Source organism: Prinia subflava, chromosome 3 (genome assembly GCF_021018805.1).
Source record: "Prinia subflava isolate CZ2003 ecotype Zambia chromosome 3, Cam_Psub_1.2, whole genome shotgun sequence".
NCBI lineage: Eukaryota > Metazoa > Chordata > Aves > Passeriformes > Cisticolidae > Prinia > Prinia subflava.
The window spans coordinates 312,036-338,382 of NC_086249.1; the positions used below are offsets into that span (position 1 = coordinate 312,036).

A 26,347-nucleotide genomic window follows, 5' to 3' on the forward strand; every position below is an offset into this window, starting at 1 on the left:
TCCCCAAGTCTAAGGATCCTGTCCCAACCCTGAAGGTCCCATCCCCACTGTGAGGATTCCTGTCTCCACCCTGGGCGTCCCTGTCCCCACCCCAGGGCACTTGTCCCCCTGAGGGTCCCTGTACCCAGCGTGGATATCCCACCCTGGAATATCCCCATCCTCACCCAGGGGATGCCTGTCACCATCCCTGGGAGTCCCATCCCCTTGCTGTAGGTCCCTGGCCCAACTCCAGAGGATCCTGACCCCACTCTGGACATCAAACATGTGCACCAGGGGTTCTACCTCCACTTTGATCATCCCCATCCCTCCCCTGGATGTGCTGTCCCAACCCCTGGGGATTCCTGTCCTCACCCCATGGGTCCCTGTCCCCGTATCTGGGAGTTCCATCTCTACCCCAAGTGTCCCTGTCTCCACCACAAGAGTCCTTGTCACCATTCCTGGGGGTCCTATCCCCACCCTGGGGGTCCCTGTCCCTGCCCTAGGGGTGCCTGTCCCCCAACCCTGGGGATTGTTTACTACCATAGGAGTCCCTGTTCCCACCCCTGGCGATCCCATCCCCACCATGGTGGTCCCTGTTCCCACTCTGGGGGTGCTGTCCCCACCTTGAGGGTGCTGCCCTCATCCCCAGGGGTCCCACCCCCACCCAGAGGTTCTGTCCCTAGGGATCTTATCTTCCCCATACTGGGGATTCTGTCCCCACCTGGATGGATGTTGTCCCCACCCCCAGGGTCCCTGTTTCCACCATAGGGGTCCCATTCCCATGTGGCAGGGTCCCCATCCCCACTCCGGGAGTGCCTGTCCCCATGCTGGGAGTCCCGTCCCCAGCCTGGCTATCCTGCCACAGCAGAGCCATCAGTGCCTTCCCCCAGAGCCCAGCCCACACCACGCGTGCCTCTGGGGCATCCTCCCCACTCCCACCCAGTTTGCCCATTAGGTACTTGCTGGCTCTGTCACCTCCAAGGAGTTTGTGTTGCTCTTGGGGACAGCAGGGCTGGCAACCACATCTCCTGGTGGGTGCTCAGGCCCCAGGCTTGCCAAGTGTCCTTCCAGGAAGGTGCCCAGGACAGGGGTCCCCAGGACAGGGGTCCTCCCACTGTGCCTTCCCCACTGCGATGCCTCCTCCAGGCTCTCCCTGTCCCCAGGGGGGATGAGGGTGATGCTACCCCCAGACCTCCCAACCCCTCACTCCGGCTGAGATGAAGGATGCGCCAGGTGCCTCTGGCATCCCCCAACATCCCCTGTCTGTTACTGGGGTCTTTGGTGTGAATTTCCCCCCCACTAAACCCCCAGCTCCTGTGTTGGTAAATCTGGAGTGATTTTTGTCGTGTTCATGCAACAGGGGTGGTAGAGCTCTCAGGGTGGCAAGGTGGGGAAGGGTCTGGAAGAGTCTGTGGACAGAGGCAAGATGGGGATCCAGGGGGAAAAACTGGGTGCCAGCATAATCTATGACCTCTCCAAGCTGGCCGTACTGGTCCCAGCAAGGTGGGACCAGGTCCCTTGTCGCCTTTTTGCCCATCTTGTATACCTCGGACCACTCCCCCAATAGCCTGGCATGCTCCTTGTCACCATCCCAGTGCCCCCAAGACCATCATCGTCACCTCCCAAAGGGCCCCTGGAGGCCAGGGGGGCTGTGTGGGGCACCCCTCTCCTCACCCCTTTTAAGGAGGCTTCCCATGGGCTGCCCCCCCTCAGCTCCCTGCAGCTGCTTGTGGTCTTTGATTGGGGGGCACCCAAAATAATCCCTAAGGTGCTGGGGGTTTGTGGCCTCACCTGGGGGGTTCTGGTGGGTTTCAGAGGGTTCAGGGGTGGGGACTGTGCAGCCCACCCAGTCCTGCAGCCCTTGGCGGGGGTGGGGCACAGCAAGGGCTGAGGGCCAGCAGCAGCATCAATAAATTAAGTTTAATTTGGATTAGTGGCATTTGCAAACATGGGTAATAAATTACAGAATGGTTAAAAACAAAAAAGAAAAGTGGAGAACCCACCTCGGGGGGACTGGGAGGGATATGGGGGGAACAGGGACACATGGATGGGCTGCTGACATCCTCATCATGCCATGAAGCCCACCAGCACAGCAGCACTGGTGTAGTGGGTGGTTGGGTGTGAGGGGCACACTAGCACCATCCCCACTTTGGGAACCCTTTGGGAGGTCACGGGGTGGTGCGGGGCGGTCCCAGCTGCACTCGTGCCAGCTCCAGTGGGACCACCCAACCTGCTGCTGGCAAAGGGTCACGGCTGCTCCGGGAGGTCCATCCCACAGCAGCCCCCTAGGGAGGGCCACCTCACCCCCAGCAGTTTCTTGTGCCCTGTCCCCACTGGCAATGCCTGTAGCAATGCTGGTGAGTGCTGAACCTCCCAGCCCTGCATTTACACCCCAAAGTCTTTGGGGGGGGGGGGGTGGGAGGGGTGTCTTCTTCCTGCCAGGGTGCTGCTGGGGGGGGCGTCCATGTTAGCAGGCAGGATCTGGGGGAAATCAACCCCTCCCCACACCAAGGCGCATCTCCACATTGGCCTCCCTGGCACTCCCACCCGGTGGGCCCCAGAGCCCCCCCATAAAGTGCTTCCTCGCCCCCAGCCCAGCAGCACAGACCATTGAGGGGGGCATCTCCTGGGGCCAAGCTGGACCACCCGCAGTGCTGTGGGGAGCCCCACGTCTGCCCCCAACCCTGGAGTGCCCTGGGAGCCCTCAGACCTGAAGACTCTGTCAGGGGCACGTGGGCTGAGCATGGGGGTGTTGTCTCCCGCCTTGCATCCCCATGGTCTCAGAGTACCCACGGGTGTCTGCGGGAGCTGCCCCCACTCCGGGTCCGCCCCATCAGCGCAGGGTCCAGGAGGTGGTGGGAGGTGGTCCCTGCTCCCTCTCCCCGTTTGCTGAAGCGTCATGGCTGGATCCGTGGTGGGGGCGGTGGGTGGAGAGTGCCAGGGTGGGGGCCGAGGGGGGTTTGGGGGCAGCCAGATCCGGTGGTTCAGCGATCAGAAGAGGTTTGTCTTGATGCCGTTTGGTTTCCGATGGAAGGAGGAGAGGACGCCAGAGAAGGGTCCCGGCACAGCCTCGGTGGGCTGCCAGGCCTTCAGCAGCTCGGCCGTGTTGGGGGCACCGCTGCCGCCCCCCACTCCTGGCCAGAGGGGTGCCTTGAGAGGCTGGGGGGCATGGCCGGGTCCCAGTGGTGCCCCCGTGCCAGGGCTGGGGCTCAGGCTGCCTCCGGGGCTGCCGATGGCAGCAGCAGGCAGGGATGCCGTGCTGTCTGGAGTCGGGCTGCAGTTGGATTCTTTGGATTCGTCATCTTCTGAGGAGGAGCGCGGCTCCGACTTCTTCCCGGTGCTGCCAGTGCCACTGGTGCCCTTGGCATTGGCCGCACGCTCCTGCTTGCGGAATTTGGCTCGACGGTTCTGGAACCATACCTAGAGGGGATAGAAGGAATGGGAGCACCCCTTGCCAAGGTCCCTGGGGCTTTGGGGAGCCCAAGGGTGCAGGCAGCCCTTCCAAGCTCTGGGGTGGGCCTCACAACCCTCCGTTCCCTGAGGGGAAATATCTTCCACGTCACCAGAGGGATCCATATATCTACAATAATGTGGATTTGTGAGGTCAATACCAGGCACTGGCGTGTGCTCCGGTGTTGGCAGGGGACAGAAATAGGGAGGGGACATTGTCACACCGCACTCGCACCTGCACCTTGTGCAGTCAGAGCCCACCCCACAGCCAGCATCCCCCAGCTCCCCATGGTGCCAACAGTGGGGCCCGTTTCACTCATGGTCCCCCCTGGGACTCCTGTGGGTGGGTCCCTGCATTCCTATGGGGACAGATGTTCTGACAAAGGGGATGTCTGCACTAACCAAGAGGGGTTTGAAGCCACAGGGGGGGCCTTTGCTGGCACAGAGGGTATCCCACACAGAAGGACCCCACAAAGAGGGTTCTGAATTGACATAGGGTGTCTGCACTCACAAAGGAGGATCTGCACCCATGTCGGGGGTCTGCATCCTCCAGGAGAAACCTGCACTGACACAGGGGACATCTGCGGCCACAAAGGGCCACTCTCTGTCCTTCTTGGACTCTCACCAACCTCAAGGTGTTTGGGACTGGACTAAATCGTTGATGACAGTGATGGTACTGTGGCATGAACTAATGCCCACACTCTGCTGGGAGCCAGGCTGTCCCCCCCCAGCACAGCAAGGATGTGACAACAGTGTGTCCCCTTACTGTGGCAGTGCCAAGGCCAAGTCCCTTGCCATCACCCCTCCCAATGCAGGGAGTAGAGCAGCAGTGTCCCATGGTCAGGGTCCCTACTCTGGGAATTAGAGACTTCCACCCCCACCCCCAGTCCCCTCCTCCCTCCCCGGAGCTGACCTGCACACGGGCCTCGGTGAGGTCAATCTTGAGGGCCAGCTCCTCGCGGGTGTAGATGTCGGGGTAGTGGGTCTCGGCAAAGACCCTCTCCAGCTCCTTCAGCTGGGAGCTGGTGAAGGTTGTCCGGATCCGCCGCTGCTTCCGCTTCTCATTGATCCCCGACGGGTCCGAGAAGAATTTGTAGGGAACTGGGAGGGAAACGGGGAGTCAGTACAGCCTGTACAGCAGCAGGGCTGTGGTGGACACTGGGGGACACCTGGGCAAGGGGCATCAGGAAGGAATGGACCTGGAAGAAATGGGCCGAGAAATGATGCATCAGGCATGAGACACCAGGAAGGGATAGATGGGGCAGGCATGAATCAAGCAGGGATAAACGGGAAGGAGTGGACTGGGAAGAGATGAACTGGGAGGGATGGACTGGGCAGGGGACACTGGCCAGGGATAAATGAACCGGGAAGGATGAACCGGGTAGGGGTGAACCGAGAAGGAAGGACAGGGCAGGGCAGGATTGGGCAAGGATCTCCTAGGAAGAAATAGACGGGGAATACATAGATGGACAGGGGATGCACTGGGCAGAGGAATCGGCAAAGGATAGATGAGCCAGGAAGGATAAACTGGGCTGGGGTGAACTGAAAAGGGCACAGAAGGACGAACTGGGACGGGGCAGAATGAATCAGAGGATGGACAATGAACTGGGCAGGATGGAGCAGGCAGGACTCTGCGGGCAAGGTGGGAAGGACGAGGACAGGGCTGAATCACTGCCCCCGCTGCGCCCCTGGCCCCGTTCGTTCGCTCGTTCGTTCTCTCGTTCGCTGGGATGCGGGGCCTTGGGGCAGGAGCAGGGCTGGGGAGGGCAATGCGGTGCCGCTGTGGATGGGGCGGCCGGTGCCAATGGGCAGCTCCTTCGTTGTCGGCGCAACCACAGGCAGCGCCTCCGCAGTGGCAACGAATGCGGGACGGGGAGTGGGGTTCCAGTGGCGAGGACCTTCCCCAGCCCCGTTCTGGGACCGCCGGAGCTCCAGGGATCCCCGGGGATCCGTCGCCGTGCTTGGGAGGGTTCATCCCCAGCGGCGGAGGCGAGCGGGAAGACCCGGGACGCGGGGCGGTAGGGATCGAGCCAGGCAGGGCCAGCCTGGGCTTCGGGCACCGGCAGCACCGGGAAGCGGCGGGACGTAGCACCAACAGTGCCAGGAATAGATAGCACCGGGAATCGATGTCGTGAGGAACTGACGGCACCGGCACCGACAGCAGCCGTCACCGACGGCATCGACTCCGACAGTGCCGAGCACCGGCGGCAACGGGAACGCGCAGCACCGGGCACTAGTGTCAGCCTGCACTGACGGTACCGAGCACCGACAGTACCGGGAACTTGCAGGAACGGGCACTGGCGGCACCGGGAACAGACGTTCCCGGAACCGGCGGCATTGAGCATTAACGGTGTTGGGCACCACGGTCACGGGGAACCGGTGATATCGGTCGCCAGCGGTACCTGGAACCGATGGTTACGAATCCTGACAGTGCCGGGCGTCAGCGGCACCGGGAACAGGCGATAACCTGAACAGCGATAACCGGGCACTGTCGGCACCGGGAACCGATGGTATCAGGCGCCGACAGCACCGAGCATTGACGGTACTGGACAACAACGGTACCGGGAATTGGTGAGATCGGGCACCAGCGCTACCGGGAACCGGCAGTGATGGGCACCATTGGCATCGAGTTCTGACAGTACAGGGCAGCGACGGCTCCGGGAACAGACAGTGTCGGGCACCGACGGCATCGAGCACTGACAGTACGGGAGACCGACGGCTCCGGCAGCCGATGGCACCGAGCCCTGACATCACCGGCAGCCGCCGGTCCCGAGCCGGTTGCGATCCCTACCAGCCCCGACGGCGCGGCCGCTTCCTCACGCCCGTCCAGGCGCTGCTCGGGGGGTGTCCCTGGTGACTCGGGGGTCCCTCTCCCTTACCTGCCGAGTACGGCGAGGGCTGGTGGTCGCGGAGGGCACCCAGGGCGCAGCTGGCGGAGGCGAGGGGAGCGCAGGCGGGCGCGGGCCCGAAGCCCCCCCGCATTGGGCTGTATTGGAAGGAGCCCGCCTGGCTGCAGGGGCTGAACTCGTAGCTCGCCTCCATGGCGGCCACGCAGGACTCGTAGGAGTTGAGGTAGGAGTAGTCCATGGCGAGCCCGGTGCGGCCCCGGCTGCCGCCCGCCCGTCCCCGCCGCCTCCTGCCCGCCGGGCCCCCGCCCGCCCCCGCCGCCGCCCCGGCCCGTTAATATACCGGCGGGGGGAGCGCGGACAAAGGCTGCGCTCGCCGGGGGCTTTTGCATGACAATATCTCCCGGGGACGGCGGGAGCAGGCGGAGCCGACACCCCCCTCCCCTCAGCCCCCCGCCCCCCTTAACCCTTCGTGGGCGCACGCACCCCCCACCTAGGGCCGACTCCGGCAGCCGCTCCTTCAGGGCAGGGCAGTGGCCCCTGGGCACCCTCCGGAACAGCACTCGGCGGGCCCCGCTCTGGGACGAGCGCTCAGACGTTCTCCCCGTGTCCCCATCCTTCTGTATCTTCCCTGTCCCCAAAGCCATCGCCATCCTATCCCCATCTTCACGCCATCTTCACCCCACGGCATTCCATTCCATTCCATTCCATTCCATTCCATTCCATTCCATTCCATTCCATTCCATTCCATCCCATCCCATCCCATCCCATCCCATCCCATTCCCAGACCCGTCCCTGTCCCCATCCCATTCCATCCCATGTGGGTCTCCATCCTCATCCTCATCTCCCTCCCTGTCATTATGCCGTGCCGTGCCAGGCCATGCCTCTGGGGCTGAGCATCCCAGGGACAGGAGGGCAGCAACGCCACCACACCCCATCTCTGGGTGCCCTCCACCGTCCCTGGGTGCACGGGGGAGGCAGGCGGCTTTGGCGAGGCACACAGCCCCATCCCTCTCTCCTCGGGAGGCTCTGGCCCTTGCAATCCCCTCCCCAGTTTTCAGGCCGGATGAATTTCAAAGCACTCCATCCCCACAGCCCCCTGCAGGGATCAAGGCAAAGGCTTTCCCTCCTTTCAGCGGCACCAGAGGGGGATGTAGGTAGGGGGGATGCAGGAGGATTTGGGGAGGATTTGGCGGGATTTGGGACATTTTCAAGACAAACACTTTCCCTAAAGAGGATTTAAAAGTCTAATTGTGCCCAATGAAGGGCTTTGGGCCCCCCAGGGAACTGGGGTGGGGGGGTGGGAGGGGGAAGAACGGACTCTGGCTTGGTCCTGTGGGATCGGTTGTGCCTGTCCTGCCCCATGTCCTGCTCTGTATTCAACCCTGCATCCCCTCCCACATTCTCCCCTATATTCTTGTCCCATCCCCTGTCCTAATCTGTGTCCTTCCCCATTTCCTGCCCTGCATCCTGCCCTGTGTCTTGCCCCATAGCCGGTCTTGTGTCCTGCCCCACATTTTGCCCCAGCTCCCACCCTGTCTCTTGGCCCGTGCCCTGCCCCGTGCCCACCCTGCATCTCAAACCACAAAGGGTCCTGCTCCCTCATGGCCTCAGTTCCCTGGGAACAGCCCCCCTGCCCCCGGCCGGTCTCAGTCCCCCCGCCCGAGCCCTCGGGCCCCCGGTGGGTGCTGGTGGCGCCCCCCCTCACCCGCCCCAGCTGCGCGGCCGAAGCGGGCAGGTTGCTAAACAAGTTAATTCGATCAGGGCGTGGGGCTGGCGCGGAGCGAGGCCCCACTGTCGGGCTGCTGGAGCTGTGAAAAGTTAATTCAATTAAGTTTCCCCTCTAAACTAATTAGGCAGCAATCTGCCACGCAAGGAGCTGCTGGTGCTACCCGGAGCCGGGGAGAGCCAGGAGGACGACGAGGAGGAGGAGGGAGATCTAGGGGGAGAGCAGAGGAACATGGAGGGTAGTGGGATGGGGCACAGCCGGGGGGTAGAGCCGGGGCACTGTTCTGCATCCCCGCGGCTCCCGTGGGATGTGCGTGATCCCTGCGGACTGTGGTGCGTGAAGGGAGATGGGTGCTGGCAGTGGCCCAGCTGTTCCTGGTGCTGCCGAATGGGGGTTGGGGGAGGTTGAAGGCTGACGCCCCCTGCCCCCGAGACGGATGGTATTGGCACAGTGGGGGAGATGGGGACAGGGACCCTCATCCCTTCATCCCATTGTGTGCTGTGAGCTGCCTGTAGGCTTGGAGCTATGTCCATGTGCCTGGTGAATTAGGGTCCCTCCAGAGCTGGTAGGGGGGGCTGGTGGGACCCTCTCGAATGGGACCCCTTATGATAGAACAGCTCCAAAGGGACTGTCCTGTGTGATGGGGGACTCCTTGCAATGGCACTCCTTGAATGCGATCCCTCTGATGGGTGGACCCCCTCTGGTGGAACCCCTCCAATGGATCCCGTGATGATGGGACCCTCTCTGATGGGACCCCTCTGCAGGATCCGCTCTGATCACACCCTAGATTCCCCCAGCTCTAGCCCCAGCGTGGTTGGGATGATAGCAACCACCTCATCACTGCCACATCTCCCACACTCTGCAGCCTTCATTGCCCCATGGAGTCCCCTAGGTTATGTGTCAGGGGCTCCTGGTGAGTCTCCCAGCCCCACAGCTGCTCCCAATGGTGCTGGAGGCCTCTGTCCACTGCCGTGTTGTTCTTGGGGACAAAGCCGGGGTGCTCCAGGCTGTCCCGAGCCCCCACGCTGGTGGGACTCTGCCCTGACTGGATCAGGTGCCACCGTGGGGTTCAGATGCAGGGAACTGAATGTGTGTGGCACAGCCAAAGAGGATTCTTCCTCCGGACCCCATGCTCCCAGGCACTGTTCCTGGCAGTGGAAGCCCGTTTGTCTGTGTTGGCACCAAGAACACCACATCAAAGGGTTTAGGAGGGCTGTGTGGCCCTGGCTCCTGCCTATGGGGCTACAGTCCATGGGGTGGGACAGCTTGGCACAGTGGGTCATGGCATGGTGGAGGGTGGCGCAGTGTGGAATGGAATGGCATGGTATAGGATAATGTGACTTGGCACGACATAGTGTGACCTGGCACAGTGTGACCTGGCACAGTATGACATGGCATAGTGTGATGGCACAGCATGGTGTGACATGATGTGACCTCGCACAGCACACCTGTACCTCTCTGGACACCTGAGCACACACCTGAGGGCACACCCCACTGAACAGCTGTGCTCAGAGGTGCACACCCATGCACACATGTATGTTATACCTTCATGCTTTCATGCACACACATGCAGACCTCATTGCACACCTCAGTGCACATGTATGTGCACCTGTGGAAGTGAATCTGACTTTAGGAGACTCCAGGAGAGCCTGGTGACACTCCCAAACCCTCCAGGGATAGGATCCCACTTCAGCCTCCAGCATTAAGCCAGGAAAAAGCTACTGTGATAGGAAAGGGTTTCAAGGAATCACCCACCAAACCTTCCCTGTGTCCCTGGAAGACAAGAATCAGCACCAGAAGCAAACCCTCCTGGGTACATCAGGGCAGGGGGTAACAGTGGGATGAGGATCTTGTCTGCATCCCAAGGGACAGTGAGTTTGGGCTCCTCAGTCCTGGGAGGGTTCGATTTCCATATGTGTTTCATGTTCTACTCTTCAAAACCCGTGTCTGAGGTGGCCCCAGTAGTGACCATGTCTCCTATTCCACCATGAGCAGCTCCCCGAAGGACCTCCCATGGCGGGAGGGGTACAGCCTCTGTGTCTCCACGGGGACAACCTGGACAGCTCAGTTCCACCTGAGATACTAAGTATTTCCTGGAAGAAAGTCATAAGAAAAAGATTCAGCAAGCCATTTGCACCAGGATGTCCCCTGTCTGGGGAGATGTGACAGTGGGTCCCAGATCTCAGTGGTGTTCCCCACCCTTGGTGACATTCCTGGTGATGAGCAGGAGACCCAGGAGTGCCCTAGGATGAGGATGGTGGTACCACCAGCTGCTCCTTCTGGACACAAAGGGTTGGATGCACATAGCATATTTATTGCCATAAGGAAACGGAAAATACAGAGCAAGTGCGTGGTGACTTTTATACTCACACTCAGTTCCCATTCCCCACCTTGCCAGCCCAGCTAACCCAGCAAGCGCCCTCCCATGGGAATGACAAATTCATCCTGGCTCCTGCATGGTCCACAATTTGCTTCCCCCTTCCTTAAAAAACTCCAGCACCCTGTGAAACCCCAGGACCATCCACTGACTCATCCCTGAATGACAACAGGGCACCTTGTCACCCACAGCTGCACCCCCAGAGCCCTTCATGCCCATCCCGGGGCAGCTCCTGCCCATATCCATGTCTGTGCCTGTGTCCATGCCCAGTGGTGGCAGGACTTTGGCTCTGCCCTCTCTGACGCTGATCACTCCAACTCCTGGGGTATTTTATTGTCCCTGTGAGTGCCCAGCGCTGCCTACAAGAAGTAAGTGATGTTTTCAGGGTTCAGTGGTGCCTGGATCTCCAGTTTTCGGGCCTTGCTGTTCTTCTCTACAATCTCCAGCCGCAGGGTCGGCACCTTGGCTTTTTCTGTGCTGGAGGAAGACCCCTCTGTGGTTTTCAGCAGCTGCTTGTCGGAGTCCTCCACGGTGATCCTGAGGGTGCAGCCCCGTGGCAGCAGGTCCTGCTCGTAGGCAGCTGCCAGCTGGTTCACCACGCGCCGCTCCACCTAAGGGACAGACCAGATCCTGACAGGAAAACCCTGTGGAAAGCCTCCCATGGAGATGACCAGCGCCTCCCCACCCTCAGGTAGTGCAAAACCGTGCAACCTTTTCTTCATCCCACTTCCTGTCTCTGGAGTGTGGGTGTGTCACTTCCTCCCCCAGACCATGGACATCTCCTCAGAGATGAGGACAGTCAGACCCACACGGGCATGAAATCATGGAAGGGTTTGGGTTGAAAAAGACTTCTTAAAGTTCCTTAACATATCATACCCCCTGCCAGGGGCAGGGACACCTTCCACGAGACCAAGTTGTTCCAAGCCATGTCCAACCTGGCCTTGAACACTTCAGGGATGGGGCTGCCACAGCTGCTCTGAGCAATATGTGTCAGAGCCTCTCACAGGGAAGAACTCCTTCCCAATATCCCATCTAACCATGCCCTCTTGCAGTTTGAAGCGATTCCCCCATAATTTGTTATTCCAGACCCTTGTCTGAATAACAATGTCCCTCTCCAGCTGTCTTAGAGTCCTTTTAAGCACTGGAAGGGGCTCTAAAGTCCACAGAGACTTCTCTTCAGTTTGAACACCTCCAGCTCTCCCAGACGGTCTCTAGAGCGGAGGAGCCACAGCCCTCAGAGCATTTCCATGACATCCTCTGGATTTGCTCCAGTGACTCTATCTCCCTTTTGATGCCTTTCCAATTCTGGCTCTCCCTCGGCCGTAGTGCTGGAGGTGACAACACAAACTTCACCCCAGCTTCCCTCTTGCCTTCACCTCATGTTTGATGGAGCGGGCACCATAGTGAAGATTGTAGCCATCAGCCAGCACATCCATGACCTCCCTGTCCCACAGCAGTGTGATGTTGTGCCTTGCCTTGGCCTGTCACGGGGGAGGAAAAGGAATAAGAATTATGGATGCCCCCCAGCAAGCCTGGCACCCTTGAGCAGTGAGGATGCTGCACTGGGGTGCTGAGAAGGGCTGAGCTCCACCAGACTAGTTCTACAACAAAGGGACCCCAAAAATCCCATTTAGCCCCCAGAGAGCTCAGATGTGCAAAGACCAATTAGACAAATGACATCTGTGAAGGCAGACTGGAGCTCATCCCTGCTCCAGTCCAAGAGGAACCATCTCTGCTGCTCCCAGAGGCTCCAACTCTCCCCAGCACCCCAAATTCAACAGCTTATATGATGATGATAAAGACACACACCATTGTGTATCTTTACCCCAGGACAGATGCTCCGGCAGGGATTTCTTCTGGAGTTATTCTGAGAAGTCCCCTCTAAAGCCATTGATTTTTTTTACCTTTTTGGCCCAAAAATTGAGCTCCTTGTTGACCAGCTGGATGAGCTCTGAGTGGCAAAAAGGGAGAAAATAGACAATTTCATTGATCCTCCCCAAGAATTCATCCCGTCTGAAGTGAGCCTGCAGGGACAAAGCAGGAGGTCAGCAGGGAGAGGGATGGTGACCCTGATGGGAACAGCAGTGAGAGTGGCATTGCAGGAGGAGTTCCCCAGGGATCATCCCACCTCCCACAGCTCCTAGCAGCCATCCAACCCCCATGGAGCCAGACAGCATCCTGAGGTGCTTCAGAAACATCTTAAAGAAACTGAAGGTCATGAGGATGTCACTGCAGTCAGGTTTTCCTGACCTTGGGCGAGCAGGGAACCCCCAAATCACACTGCAGCACTTCCAGTCCTATGTCCCCTTCCCACCATGCATCATGGCTCCACTCCAAGAGTAAGGAAGCTGTGATTTACTTCTGCTGGGCTCTGACCTCTCCAATATTTTTAGTGCAGTTACATCCCTTCTCTCATAGCTAGGACAGAAACACAGGGAAGGAGTCTGGGACCAAAGCTCAGGACACCTGAAACATGAGCCACGAAAACACCATCCATACCTTCAAGATGGGTCGAATAACCTTTTCCTTGAACTGCTTGGAAATTGTGATCTTGTCACTCATCTGGACATCCTCTGGAAGAGAGGTGGAAGGGGGGTGTCAGTAGAGACAGTGGGACAGTGGCTTCACCTTTGTCTGGTCGAGCTGGAAGGCAAGGAAGGGTCTGGGAGTCTGCAGGACAGACCTGGCACCTCCACATGTGCCAGCAGTTTGCTTTGGCAGCGTGGTGTCCCTGCACTTGGTCCTGTGGACAGCAGTTCTGTGTCCTCTGGTGCTCCAGGGGAACATCCTGTGCTGATATGGCTCCCCTGAATGGCCGAAGGGCCCTGGCTCTGCCTCTGCTCCCTGCTCTGTGCCTACAGGAAGCTAAAGAGCCCAGCTGGGCTCCACAGCAGCCGATGACCTGACACTGGCTTCTGGGGCTGTGAGCACTGAAAGAGCCTATGGTCTCTCCAGCAAACACGGAACTCATGTTCAGGGTGCCTGCAGCACTGCTCAGGCTGCAGTCTATTTCCCTCTGCTGACTGCAGATGGAGCCAGGGTCTGGCTGCTCTCGAATCCTGCCTCCCTGACACTCTGGATGCTTGGCTGCAGCATCATCCTTCTTCCTCCCAGTGCCGTCTTCCTCCTTGTCTTCATCATCCCAGTTCTTCCCACAGCTTTGCCCATTCTGCACTCATTTGCCTCCATGTGCTGTTTGACACCAGGGTGCTCACACTGAGATAGATTCCTGTGCTCTGGGTTGGATCTTGGCATGCAAGGCAGGGCAGGGAACACACACCCAATGCTGGGTCCTGGAACCCTGTCTCAGCTTTGCAGCCTTGATGAAGATTGCTGCCCCTCACCAGCAGTGGCAGAAGGGGTTCTCAGGCTCCACTGGATAGGTAGTTTAGTTTGGAAAAGCCCTCTGAGACCATTAAGTCCAAGCATTCCCCCACCACTAAACCATGTCCCCAGGTTCCACATCCACATGTCTTTTAAATCTCTCCATGGATGGGAACTCCACCACTGCCCAGGGCAGCCTGTGCCAGGGCTGGACAACACTTTTGGGGTATAATTTTTTCCAATATCCAACCTAAACCTCTCCTGGCATTAATTGAAACTTTTTCCTCTTGTCCTGTCGCTTGTTACCTGGAAGAAGAGACTGGTGCCCACTCAGCTACACCCTCTGTTCAGGCAGCTGTAGGGAGTGAGGAGGTTCCCCCTAATGCCCGAACTGGTGCAGGGTGCTCCTGATCCAGTTCCAACCCCTCTCTCTTGGGCAAGGATGCCAATAAGTCCCAGTGTTTTGGCAGAGGAGAGCTGGAAAGGCAGAGGAACCAGCACTGCCACCAGCATTCCCACCTCTCTCATGTAGTATCTGCTGCTGCCACAGGTAGATGCAGAGACCACTGGTTGAGCTGCTCCTTCCCTTTATCTTCCCATTTATCTGCCTGCCAGACACTTTAGTGACCTCCTGCCATGGCATCTCCACACTGAGAGCTCAGGAAATGGGCAGGAGCTCCTTGAAACCCAACTGAGGGCAGCTGCTGTGCCCAAATGCCCTCCCCAGCTCCTCTCCTGTTGCAGCTGTATCGTCCCAGAAATTAAAATTCAATGTTCTCCTCATTGAGCAGGGAAACGTTTGGCATTTTCAAATGTTATTCTGGAAAGTTCAGTTGACGATGTGTTTTGTCCTTTACCCTGCCTGATTGAAATTTAAAGAGTCTGAATTAAGTCAATGTCGACAGCCACTTCTCCAAAGTAAAAGGAAGAGACAGGGAGAAAGAAGCTGGAAAATAGATTTGATGCCAAAATCCAACCTTTTTTCCTGCTCCTGTGGAGCTGATGCAGGAATATGGTGTATCTGAGGTGGCACAGGCTGCTGAATACCTTGAGAGAGATGTGGCATCCAGACAATTAAGATCATAAAAGGACCTTAAAAACCCCAAAGTAAGTTTTTTTAAGACTGATGAGAAAAGAAGGGATGCAGTCACTGTCCATGGCTTCCTGATTATGCACAGGCACAGCAACACCTGATGGAAACAGGTTTTCCCCTCTGCTCCATGTGACAAACACTGCCTAAAAGGGACAGTCCCTGGTGCTAGCATCACCATTCATCTGTATATCCTCAGAGTTACCAGCAAAGACACTAGAGGTTGCACATCAAGTTGTTCATTTTCAGTCTCAGAGGCTTCCCACGCTCTCCTCATTCCCCTTTTATTACCTAATTCACATTTTGGGAGATTTTTCTCCAGGAACCTGATATGTGAGGCCAGGACTCCCATCCCACAGGGAGGTAAAATTCACTAAACTCAGTTCTTTTGGGAAGGACTGACAGGAAACAAAACTTTTTGTCTTTTATATGAGCACTTGAACCAGCCACAGTCTTTTGCAGGAAGCAGGTGGAAGGGTCCCAAAAGAAAGAGAAGGGCGAGTTCATAAAGGGAATCATGGAATCACGTAAGAATTTGGGTTGAGAGGGACCTTAAAGACCATCCAGTTTCAATCCACCTGCTCTGAAATCCTCATTATTTGATATCGCATCCTTCAGAGGGAGACTGCATCTTTAAGGCTCTGTGCAATCTCTCAGCCTTTCTCATCCTCTACTCACTTCCTTGGAAGTGTTTCAAGCCAGGTTGGATGAGGCTTGGAGCAACCTGGCCCTGGCAGGTCCCAGCCCATGGCAGGGGGTTGGAATGGGATGGTCTTTAAAGTCCCTTACAACCCAAACCCTTCTGGGATTTCATGACTTCCTGGCAGAGGAGCATTCCCAAGTCATGTGGACCAGTTAAGACCAGTGAAGAGGGGACTGTGTGTGCCCCCTGCCAGGGGATGTCTGAGCTGGTGTCAAAGTTGTGTTAGGAAGGAGGGAGGTTCTTTAGGGATTTGAAGATTGAAACTCTAGTACCTAGGTTTTCTGCGATCCTTTTCTTGCTCATCTCCATGGCCTCTTGCCGGAGCTGCAGTGCATGCTGTGCAATCTCCTCACTGGCCACGTTGGAGGTCATGATGAAGATGGCATCCTTGCAGTCAATGGTCTTCCCCTTCCCATCTGTCAGCCTGCCCTGTAACAACAGCAAGATGACATCAGCTGTGACAGCAGGTGCTGGAGGACGTAGCCAAAACACCAGGAAAAAGATCATGGGTCCTGTTTTTCCCCAGAGTGGATTTAATTTTCAAGGGATACCCAAGGACTGAGGTAGAAGGAATCAAGGAGAAGTCCTTGTCTCTCTATGAATGGCAAGAACTTCTCCTGCACATGGTCCCAGCCTGCCCCATTCAGGACAGAATTGATTGAAGTGCTGGGAGATGCCTTACCAGGAGGAGGGTTGGGCCAGTCCATGTCCTTGTTCAGCCTGGAGAGAAGGAGGCACTTCTCGCTCTCTACAGCTCCCTGACAGGAGGTTGGATCTGGGACAGGGGTCTTGGTCTCCTCCCAGGTAACAAGGGACAGGACAAGAATAAATGGCCTCAAGTTGCACCAGGGAATGTATAGGTTGGATATCAAGAAGTATTTCTTCCCTGAAAATGTTGTCTAGCCTTGGCCCAGTCTATCCACGGCAGTGTTGGAGGCCCAGTCCCTGGAGGAATTTAATAACTGTGTGGATATTGCATTTAGGTTTAGTGGCGGGCTTGGCAGTGCTGAGGGAAGGGTTAGAGTTGATGATCTCAGAGGGCTTTTCCAACCTCAATGATTCCATGAGTGTATGGCTGCCCATATGTAACTCCCCAGCCTTTGACCTTCTGCCTACCTCCCCGTGGTGGTTTTAGGTCTGACACAAGCCTCAGGCTCAGGTCAGCACTAATGCTAATGCTAACCCTAACCCTGACCCTAACACTGCCCATGGCTGTGGTTGGGACTGGGCAGAGCCCACAAATAACCATCCTATGGCTGTAACCGAGTGACGTGAGCAGCAGAGCTCCTCATCCCTGTGGGACTGATCACCTGGCAAACCTGGGCTGCCCAGCATCACCACTGCTGCAGTGGCATCAACCCTCAACCCCCTAACCCAATCCAGGAACCTTTCCAAAGCACCAGTGCTCTTGATTAATAATATAAAAAAGAGAGGGAAATGAGGAAAAAAGCAGCACCTCCCCAGGCTGTTTCTTTCCTCAATTCATCTCCAACAGCAGAGATCCAGCGCAATGACACAAATCCTTGTTGGGTGCTTGAGATTAACATTTGGGTTATTGCCCTGTCAAGTGCCTGGTATAGGAATTGATTTCATATTGAACTGCTACTGTGATGATCTATGCAAGAAAAATGGTGCTATTAATCCTTAAAAGAAAAACAAAAAAAACCCTTCAAAACCTTCCAGCATGTTGTCCTGTAGTTTAGTGGCCTCTGAGGACAGACTGGGACCTTCAAACTCAACCAGAGAGTTGGAGAGTGACTTTGGACAACAGCCTGGAGTGACAGGACAAGGGGGAATGGCGTCACACTGCAAGAGAGCATGGTTAGATGGCATATTGGGAAAAATTCTTCCCTGTGAGGGTGGTGAGGCCTCGGCACAGGTTGCCCAGAACATGTGGCTGCCCTGAATGTGTGGCTGCTCCATCCCTGGAAGTGTTCAAGGCCAGGCTGGATGTGGCTTGGAGCAACCTGGTCTAGTGGAAGGTGTCCCTGTTCATGGCAGGGGGGTGGACTAGATGAGCTTTTAAGGTCCCTCTCAACCCAAACTCCTCACTCTGTCATCCCTCTCACCCCCTCTTGTCACCTTCTGCATATCCCTTGTGTCGACTCTAACCTAAAATGTGGATTTACCTCATCAAACAGCTGCAGCATGATGGTGAGCACATCAGGGTGGGCTTTGTCCACCTCGTCGAAGAGTACCACAGCATTTGGGCACTGCCTCAGCTTTTTTGTGAGCTGTCCACCCTCTTCATGGCCCACGTAGCCTGGTGGCGAGCCGATGAATTTTGCCACCTGGGAGGAAGGAACAGGAAAGGTGAAGGCTGATCCATGGACAATGGGAATGAAGCCCTTCTGGTAGCTCATGAGGCCACCACTGCTCTTTGCTGCTGACAAAACAAGTTCTATGTTCTTTGTGACCTATCCCACTTCAGGTATCCCAAAATCAGCTTAATAAGCAACAATTAAGCAAAATAAGGATTGAGCAATTCCCCGCCCAGAGCTCAAACCAGCAGAACACAAGGAGCAGGCATAGGCAGTTGGGAAGGCACCAGCCCTGCTTTGCTATGCAGGGTGTGAGCAACCTGTCCCAGATGACCAAGACCTGTTTTCATTCCTTTTACCCTTTTTGAGAGCAAGGATTCAAAGGATTTTGGTGCACCTTACCCATGTCTGAGTGTCACCCGAAGTCACAGTCTGTTCTCACAGAATCATCGAATGGTTTAGGTTGGAAGGGACTATATAGTGCCAGCCCTGCTGCCACACATAGGGACACATTCCACTGCACCAGGTTGCTTCAAGTTCCATTCAATCTGGCCTTGAACACTTCCAAGAATGGGGCAGCCATAGCTTCACTGGGCAACCTGTCACAGTGTTTTACCACTCTCATTGCTAGGACCTTGCTGCTTTTTGGGGAGACAGAGCCCTCCAAAGGGATTTAGGACCCCCTCAGCTCCAGGGGCAACCTTGGCAAGGATTGCAGAAAACTTGGCACCTTGGACCTCCTGTTGCACCAGAATTGGGCAGAAGTTGTGATGGGAGGGGTGGACTTGGCACCACTGTCCTGTATTCTGCTGGATTCTCCCCCTTTCCCTCATAGAAGGTAGGCTGAGGCAATGATCCCACACTGGAATCAGCAATGTTTTGGGGATAAGGGGTCTGGGGTAAGCTGTGCCTGCCTGGGCATTGGTAGGTGATGAACAGCATGTGGCTGCGGGCTTTCATGCACAAGATGATCCTCTGGATTCCACCATCTCTTCTCAGCTGCTCTCTCCTCTAGGGCTTCCTACCCCAAGGGAACTCACAGCATTGGACATATATTATTAAAGTTTTCCTTGCTCCTTGGTCTCTGTTCCTAATTTGCCTCAATGTGTTCCAGCCAGGATAGGATTAATATTTGCAGCAGCCAGGAGGGGCAAGGCTTGGACCAGAGGATAATCTCTATCTTACCTCATGACATTGCCAGAGCAGAGGGAAAGGAGTCTCTTCTGGGGAGAATGGTTTTCATTTGGTCAAATAAGAGTGGCAGAAGGATGTGGAGTAGCTGGTTCTGAGCTGGAGGGCGTGGCTGGGGGAGCAGTGGCTGTGGCTGGGTTGGGTCAGTGAGCATTTTGCACGTGAATCACTCTCTCTTTTACATACTTTTGTTATTAATATTGCAGCTTGTTTATTTTCTTATCTAATTTCTGCTTCCAGTAAATTGTTCTCATCTCAACCCATGGCCTTTATCTTCTGAGCTTCCAGTTCTCCTCTCCAGCCCACTGCTGTGGGGAGGGACAAGGGGAGGGGGGGAGTGAGTGAGTGGCTTCTGGTTTGGAGTGTCTCAGTGGGAGCACTAAATTAGGAAGTACCATGTCTAAACTGTGACACTCAAATTAGAATCGCTTTCTGGCAATTTACTTGCAATTTAATGCACAGCTTGGAACAACTCCGGTTGCTCTGCTGTGCTCCCAACCCTGACACACCAAAATACCCATTTTTTCCGGACTAAATTTGAAACTGTTCCCTTCAGAGCCCATTTACTGACCTCATGCCTCTCCTGGAACTCCGACATGTCCAGTCTGATGAAACCCTGCAAGAGACTTAGGATGAGATTTGATCAATCTGCTCACTGCCAGAGCTGGAGCAGCACTGACAGGGCTGAAATTTTCTAAATAAAATAGATATTTTTGTGGTTCAGCTTTTTAGAAATCAATCACAAAAAGAATGCAACACCCCTCCACGAAAATCCATCAAAATCATAAAGCTGAGGTGAACTGGGCTTGTGGGTGATCACCTGAAACAGAGAATAATGTTAGAGAATTCATAGCTTTCACCCAAGTTTCCATTTTGCCTATGAAAAGCTGATAATTCACTCCAGGTACTGATTGTTGTGATCATGGAGCTGTAATCCACAACCTAGATGGGAAAAGGAAAGAAGGAAGGGAGAGGGAAGGGGAAGGAAGAGGAATATTTCAGTTGGAAAGGACCTACAGTGATCCTCTCATCCAGCTGACCAAGAAGAAGCCAAGCCTGAACTTCCCAGCACCACTGTGGACATAGTCAACCAGACATAACCACTGTCCATGATGGAGAAGGAGACATATCTGGGAATACATCTCATCTGGACATGTGGACATGGCACGCACATGGACACGATCACATGGAGATCCCAGGAGTAGAGAACAGAATCACTGAACCATTTGGGCTGGAAAAGCCCTCTGAGACAACAGAGCCAACCTGTTCCCCAGCACTGCTAAGCTCCCCACCAACCCATGTCCCCAAGTGCTACATCCATACATCTGTTAAATCTCTTCAGGGATGGGGACTTCACCGCTGCCCAGGGCAGCCTTTTCCAGAGCTGAACAGAAAAAAATTCTCTAATATCCAGCTCTTGTTGCAACTTGAGACAGTTTCCTCTAGTCCTGTCATTTGTTACCTGGGAAAATAATGGAATCAGATAATGGTTTGGGTTGGAAGGGACCTTTAGGACTACCCCATTCCAACTCCCCTGCCATGGGTAGGGACACCTTCCACTAGACCACGTGGCTCTAAACCCCATTGAACCTGGTTTTGAACACTTGGCGGGATGTGAAAGCCACAGGTTCTCTGGGCAAAATATTGCCATGCAATAATTTCCCTGAAAATTATTAAAATATCTACAAAGTGCCCAGGGCACAACAAGATGGAAAAAATTTACTCTCTTGCAGAAGAAAGGGGGACAGTTCCAGGTTTTCCTTTCTTAATCTGTCAGTTCCTGTGAATTGCTGCCCCTCATCAGAGCCTGTGGGGGGTATGACTTCTTCTCATCCCACATTAGGGCATCAATGGCTGAGCTGGTTCATTACGAATAAATCCCATATTCCTGCTGCTATCAAATTAACACAACACTCAGGTTTAACTGATTTCCCCATTGGATGTCTGGCCATGGAGCAGTTCCACATGCGGAATTAGGGATGAAGGTGCTTCAGATCTAGGATTTATGGCTTCTGGAAAGCATTTATAGAGGCATGAAGAAAAGAAACCAGAATAGCTGTTTTTATAGCATTGGTTCCAGTTTGGTCTCCTTTCTACACGTGTCACTGCATTGTGTGTCCTTTCACTGCTGGAGGATGTGAATAGATGGATGTGCTAGAGGGATTCATCTACACACAGCTCTGCTTGTCTTTCCTTCTTTTCCCTGGCTCCATGTGGCAGAGAGCTAAGCACCTCTTACAGGTAGGCAGAGGCTTAAATGTGAAACAGGGAAGAGGAATGGAATGGAATGGAATGGAATGGAATGGAATGGAATGGAATGGAATGGAATGGAATGGAATGGAATGGAATGGAATGGAAGATTTGGATTGAATAGAATGGAAGGGAACAGAAAAGAATAGAATGGAAGATGAGTATGAAATGAAATGGATTTGACTGGAATAGAATAGAATATTAGAATGGAATGAAATAGAACAGAATAGAATAGATTGCAATTGAACGGACCGAAACAATTGTAATGGAAAAGAATAGACAGAATGGAATAGAATAGATTGGAACAGATTGGAATGCAACAGAACAGAAAGAACAGAACAGATTAGAAATGAACAGAACAGAACGGAACGGAACAGGATAGACTAGACTAGACTAGACTAGACTAGACTAGAAACCCCAGACACCACTGAAGTGTCCTCCTGGAAAGCCACCCCCACCATTAAATAATTCCAACCCATCTCCTCCAAAATCTGACCACCGGGTAACAAACTAAATAACTCAAACTGCTTTTGGATACCAAACACTTCAGCACTTAATATTCTGAGCAGGACATCAATGTTGCATCGCTACAGTCCATACTGGCAGGATGTGACAAGTGGTGGAGCTGGGTATATGGAAAACAGATTTCTGGAATTTTATCCTTCTAACAATTGACGGTGATATCAGTAATAGAGGCCAAAAAAAAAGTTCACAACACAGGATGTCAAAATGAGAGCAAAATTCAACAGGGAGCACAAATATTACATCCATTTAAATTTTAACAATTCAAATATTCAGGTGACATAGACAGGAGCATAGACAGTATCCTGGGCTGAACCCACAAGGTGGGCAGCAGCATGAAGTGGGGATTTTGCCCCTCTGCTCTGCTCAGGTGAGACCCCACTTGCAGAGCTGCCTCCAGCTCTGGGGTCAAACATCAAGGGGATGTGGAGTTGTTGGAGTAAGTCCAGAGGAGGCCATGAACATGCCCCGAGAGTTGGAGCCTCTCTGCTCTGGAGAGAGGCTGGGAGAGCTGAGGGTGTTCATTCTGGAGAAGACTCATGAGATGGCTCCCAGAAGACCTTAGAGATCCTTCCAGTGCCTAAAGGGGCTCAAGAGAAGGGAATGGAGTGACATGACAAAGGGGGTCAGCTTCCTACTGACAGAGGGCAGGATTAGATTGAAGAAATTCTTGGCTGTGAGGGTGGTGAGACGCTGGCACAGGTTGCCCAGAGAACCTGTGGCTGCCCCATCCCTGGAAGTGTTCAAGGCCAATTTGGATGTGGCTTGGAGCAACCTGGTCTAGCAGAAAGTACCTCTGTATTTGACAGGAGGGGTGGAACTGGATGATCTTAAAAGAACCTTCCAACCCAGACCTGTTTGTGACTCCCTGACTTTCACAGGTCCCTCTCAGTGCAGAAGAAGCCCTTTCTCAGGGCAGCACAGCCACACAATGAACCCCTGATGACCATCCCCATACCCCTTTACTGCCAGCACCAAGGAGGGATGAGCCATTACCTTTTTGATGTCCTTATGGATGTACTTGGCCGTTTGCTTGGCCAGCTCTGTTTTACCTGTTACAGAAAGGGAAAGAAAAAACTTCATTAAACCAGGTCTGTCCATCTTCTGTCTGTTCATCAGCTCTGCTAATACCATGGCTGGAACTTCTTGCAACCGATACAGGTATTTTCCTTGGGAAGTGGGTATTGCTGTTTTATCTCCAAGATCACACTCACTGGAGTTCCCAGCCTGGGCAGGGTGAATAGATGCATTAGAACAATGGCATCTCTGCACTGGTTCCTTCAGCTTTAATTGATTCTCACACGATGGGAACAAAGCTCTTGTTTTTTCCACAAAAAGATGTGTATAGAGATCAGAGTTTTGCTATATTGGATAGATCAGATTTTTGCTATATTTACCCTCAATATTCCAAGTTCCTCGTGCAATGCCTCGTAATCGCCAAATAAAGAATTTCAAGGAAATGGAGTGCTTTATCTTTATATAAGATGATGGTCAAAAAATCCTGGGATTAGGAACAATCAGTAATGGAGTAAATCCACCCTGATGAGGGTGAACACATGCCTGAACCAGTTCATGGCAGGCCATGTCGTGTTCTCCCAGCCTATCCATCTGCCGTAAAACTTCATTAAAGAGGCAGTTTTACTGAAGTGTGGGTGCCAGAAAGCTTCTCTTCACTTCTGCTACCCCCCAGCATGACACTGCTGGCTTTGTTAGGTGGATCAGGGGAAGGATTGGACTGATTTTAGTTCCTGGAGTGACCAGCAAAGCTGAGGTGAAGCCTGTCAAGCTTCTGGAGGATGGATGCTTTGGGGGTTCACATTTGTCCCTCGCACACCTGTCAGCAGTGCACTGCACATGGATCCCTGTGGGATTTACTTGCACACTGAAAAATAAATGAGTCGGGACAGAAGTAACTATTCTGAAGAAAAAATCTATGTGTTTTTAAAAGGAAATAAGGTTAAAAAGTACATTCTTACTGGAGTATTGTACATCTGTCCACAGCTGTATGGCAGGGACAATGGATCTGGTGGGTCAGATCAGCAAATCACCAAAAAAAGGGCTACAAATATGGGAATTCATGAATTGTGCTCTGCTCCACCTGATAGATCTCTGCTAAAATTATGCATTTGATTTCAGTTTGAGGTTTGCTGACTTGGGAAGGAAAGGAAGTTCCAGGAAGGGAAGTTCTGGGAAAGGGAGGGGAGGGGAGGAGATTCGAGGAGATTCGAGGAGATTCGAGGAGAGGAGAGGAGAGGAGAGGAGAGGAGAGGAGAGGAGAGGAGAGGAGAGGAGAGAAAAGAAAGGAAAAGAAAAGAAAAGAAAAGAAAAGAAAAGAAAAGAAAAGAAAAGAAAAGAAAAGAAAAGAAAAGAAAAGAAAAGAAAAGAAAAGAAAAGAAAAGAAAAGAAAAGAAAAGAAAAGAAAAGAAAAGAAAAGAAAAGAAAAGAAAAGAAAAGAAAAGAAAAGAAAAGAAAAGAAAAGAAAAGAAAAGAAAAGAAAAGAAAAGAAAGAAAGAAAAGAAAGGAAAAGGAAAGGAAAGGAAAGGAAAGGAAAGGAAAGGAAAGGAAAGGAAAGGAAAGGAAAGGAAAGGAAAGGAAAGGAAAGGAAAGGAAAGGAAAGGAAAGGAAAGGAAAGGAAAGGAAAGGAAAGGAAAGGAAAGGAAAAGGAAAGAAAAGAAAAGAAAAGAAAAGAAAAGAAAAGAAAAGAAAAGAAAAGAAAAGAAAAGAAAAAGAAAAGAAAAGAAAAGAAAAGAAAAGAAAAGAAAAGAAAAGAAAAGAAAAGAAAAGAAAAGAAAAGAAAAGAAAAGAAAAGAAAAGAAAAGAAAAGAAAAGAAAAGAAAAGAAAAGATGGAAGTCTATGGGAGCGGAGGAGATAAACATTTGCATCCCTGAGTCTTCAGATCTGCTGTGGCAGGGCAATGAAGTATCAGAAATCTTTTATCCTGGTTTTATACAGCTTTATAGCAACTTATTTGGTGTTAATGCTTGGCCTGGCAGTGTTCTGCAGCAGGAGCATGGTCTCACCTGTGCCCCTTTAACCCCTCCAGCACTGGAGCATCAGCACCTTCTTGAGCCCTTTGGGAGGCAGTGGAGGCAGAAGCCCAGAGGTTGTCTCAAATTAACAAATCAGTTACTTTGAAGCTGTTTTGTTGGGGTTTTTTTCCACAACTAAAAGTCATTTGGACCATTTCATGAACTGATCAGCTGTCATGTGGCATTTGATTGGGCTAGAGGACAAATCTTATTGGTGTCAATAAAATCCTGTCATTCCAAAGCAATCTGTGCCCACAGGAGCAGACGAGCAGACATTCAGTTTGCAGCCAGCAAATTTCTACTATTATTCCACCATTCCCACTGGAATAGAGGAGTTTTCACCAGAAAGTTTTTAAAGTAATAATTTTCTCTGAAAATTATTCCTTTTTGAGACTCAGAAGAGGGTTGTCCTCTGGGATAACTCAGCATGTGGCTGTGTGTGCTGGTGTCCAGCTGTGGTCACCCTGCTGGATGATGGGTGACCTGCTGAAAGATGACAGTGTGTTTAACTGGTATTTTATTCAGACCCTGCAGCCCTGCAACAGCTTCCACCCCCTCTCCTCAGGGCTCTCTGTCCCCCTCACCACAACCCAAATATTACCTATTCCAGACGATCCCAAGAAAAGAAACACCAGCGGGTGCTCCTCATCATACCAGCCATTTTCCTTCCTCCGAATAGCTGCATTTGAAGACAATGAAAACAAAAAAGAGGGAGGGAAGCATATAAATCAATGCCACAAAGCAAGTGTAATTATCACTAAGTATACACTATGTTTTACTGCTCTCTACCCACTCCCAGTCCTCCCTGCCATTAGTGCTCTCTAATTTGATTAGCCAGCCAAGGCCCCAGAGACACCTAATAAGGTTAGCATGGATTTGGAAAGCTGCCCAGAGCAGATTTCGGATAAAGTTTTCCAGGATGTGCACTCAGCGTTGCCAGGGAGACGGCAGAGGGGGGGACAAGGATGGATGGATAGACAGAGGGATGGAGAGGCACTCTGCCTCACCAGCTCCCAAGTGCAACCTTTCTGTGAGGAAAAAAGAGTAGTTTTGAAGAGGTTTAAAGGTTATTTCTGGTGTGGAATGGGAAGAGAGAGGTGGCTGAAGGTCACAAATGCTCTGAATTGGTGCAAGGATTGGGAAAGTGTGATGATTATCTCAGTGCCTCTCTGGACAGCAGCATCCAAGTGCATCCTGGGTGAGATACCAGTGGATAATTTTACAAAAGGCAAAAGCCCTGATTCCCTCCCAAACTCCAGTCCAACCAGCACAGCCCTTTTCTCAGGACAGATATGGATCTGCTGTGCAGAGTGGGTGATGACTCCTACCCCCATGGGTGCCCACAGCTCCCCAAGGTGCTCTTCAGCCCCCCCGAGCAGCCTCAGTCTCTGCGAGTGTGCTCACCAAACCAGTAACATCATTGCACTGGGCTTATTTGAAGGAGGAGGAACTGCTTTTGAGGCCACAAGATCCAATCTCATCCTTCACTGGCTAGATCTAGTCTCTGGAACACAGACATGGTTCCCCTGGATCAGACCAGCTTCTTGTTCAGTGTGAGAGATTAACTGACATCCCAGCCTTTCTGCTTTATCTGC

The 26,347-nt window shown here is 53.3% G+C and overlaps 2 protein-coding genes across 5 annotated transcripts in view; both read right to left on the bottom strand.

Annotated features, from left to right (window-relative positions):
- Window positions 1–2,928: 2,928 nt before the first annotated feature.
- On the bottom strand, window positions 2,929–6,570 carry PHOX2A (paired like homeobox 2A). The gene is made up of 3 exons (XM_063393458.1): window positions 6,309–6,570; window positions 4,343–4,530; window positions 2,929–3,399 (listed from the first exon to the last, which is right to left on the bottom strand). Exons 1-3 carry the CDS (start codon window positions 6,514–6,516, stop codon window positions 2,971–2,973), a joined length of 825 nt encoding a protein of 274 aa, XP_063249528.1. The 5' UTR covers window positions 6,517–6,570; the 3' UTR covers window positions 2,929–2,970.
- A 3,731-nt stretch (window positions 6,571–10,301) lies between these two features.
- Window positions 10,302–26,347, bottom strand: part of CLPB (ClpB family mitochondrial disaggregase) — a 72,507-nt gene continuing 56,461 nt past the window's right edge. For 3 of the 4 annotated variants that reach the window (XM_063393687.1, XM_063393688.1, XM_063393685.1), the window contains 9 exons: window positions 25,354–25,431; window positions 22,719–22,774; window positions 19,522–19,566; window positions 17,628–17,789; window positions 15,771–15,927; window positions 12,881–12,954; window positions 12,286–12,405; window positions 11,758–11,862; window positions 10,302–10,992 (listed from right to left, as the gene is read on the bottom strand). In XM_063393687.1, the coding sequence (XP_063249757.1) occupies window positions 10,741–10,992; window positions 11,758–11,862; window positions 12,286–12,405; window positions 12,881–12,954; window positions 15,771–15,927; window positions 17,628–17,789; window positions 19,522–19,566; window positions 22,719–22,774; window positions 25,354–25,431 (1,049 nt within the window). In that variant the 3' untranslated portion in view covers window positions 10,302–10,740. The remainder of the gene's footprint in view (window positions 10,993–11,757; window positions 11,863–12,285; window positions 12,406–12,880; window positions 12,955–15,770; window positions 15,928–17,627; window positions 17,790–19,521; window positions 19,567–22,718; window positions 22,775–25,353; window positions 25,432–26,347) is intronic. The other variant, XM_063393686.1, reaches the window with a different exon arrangement.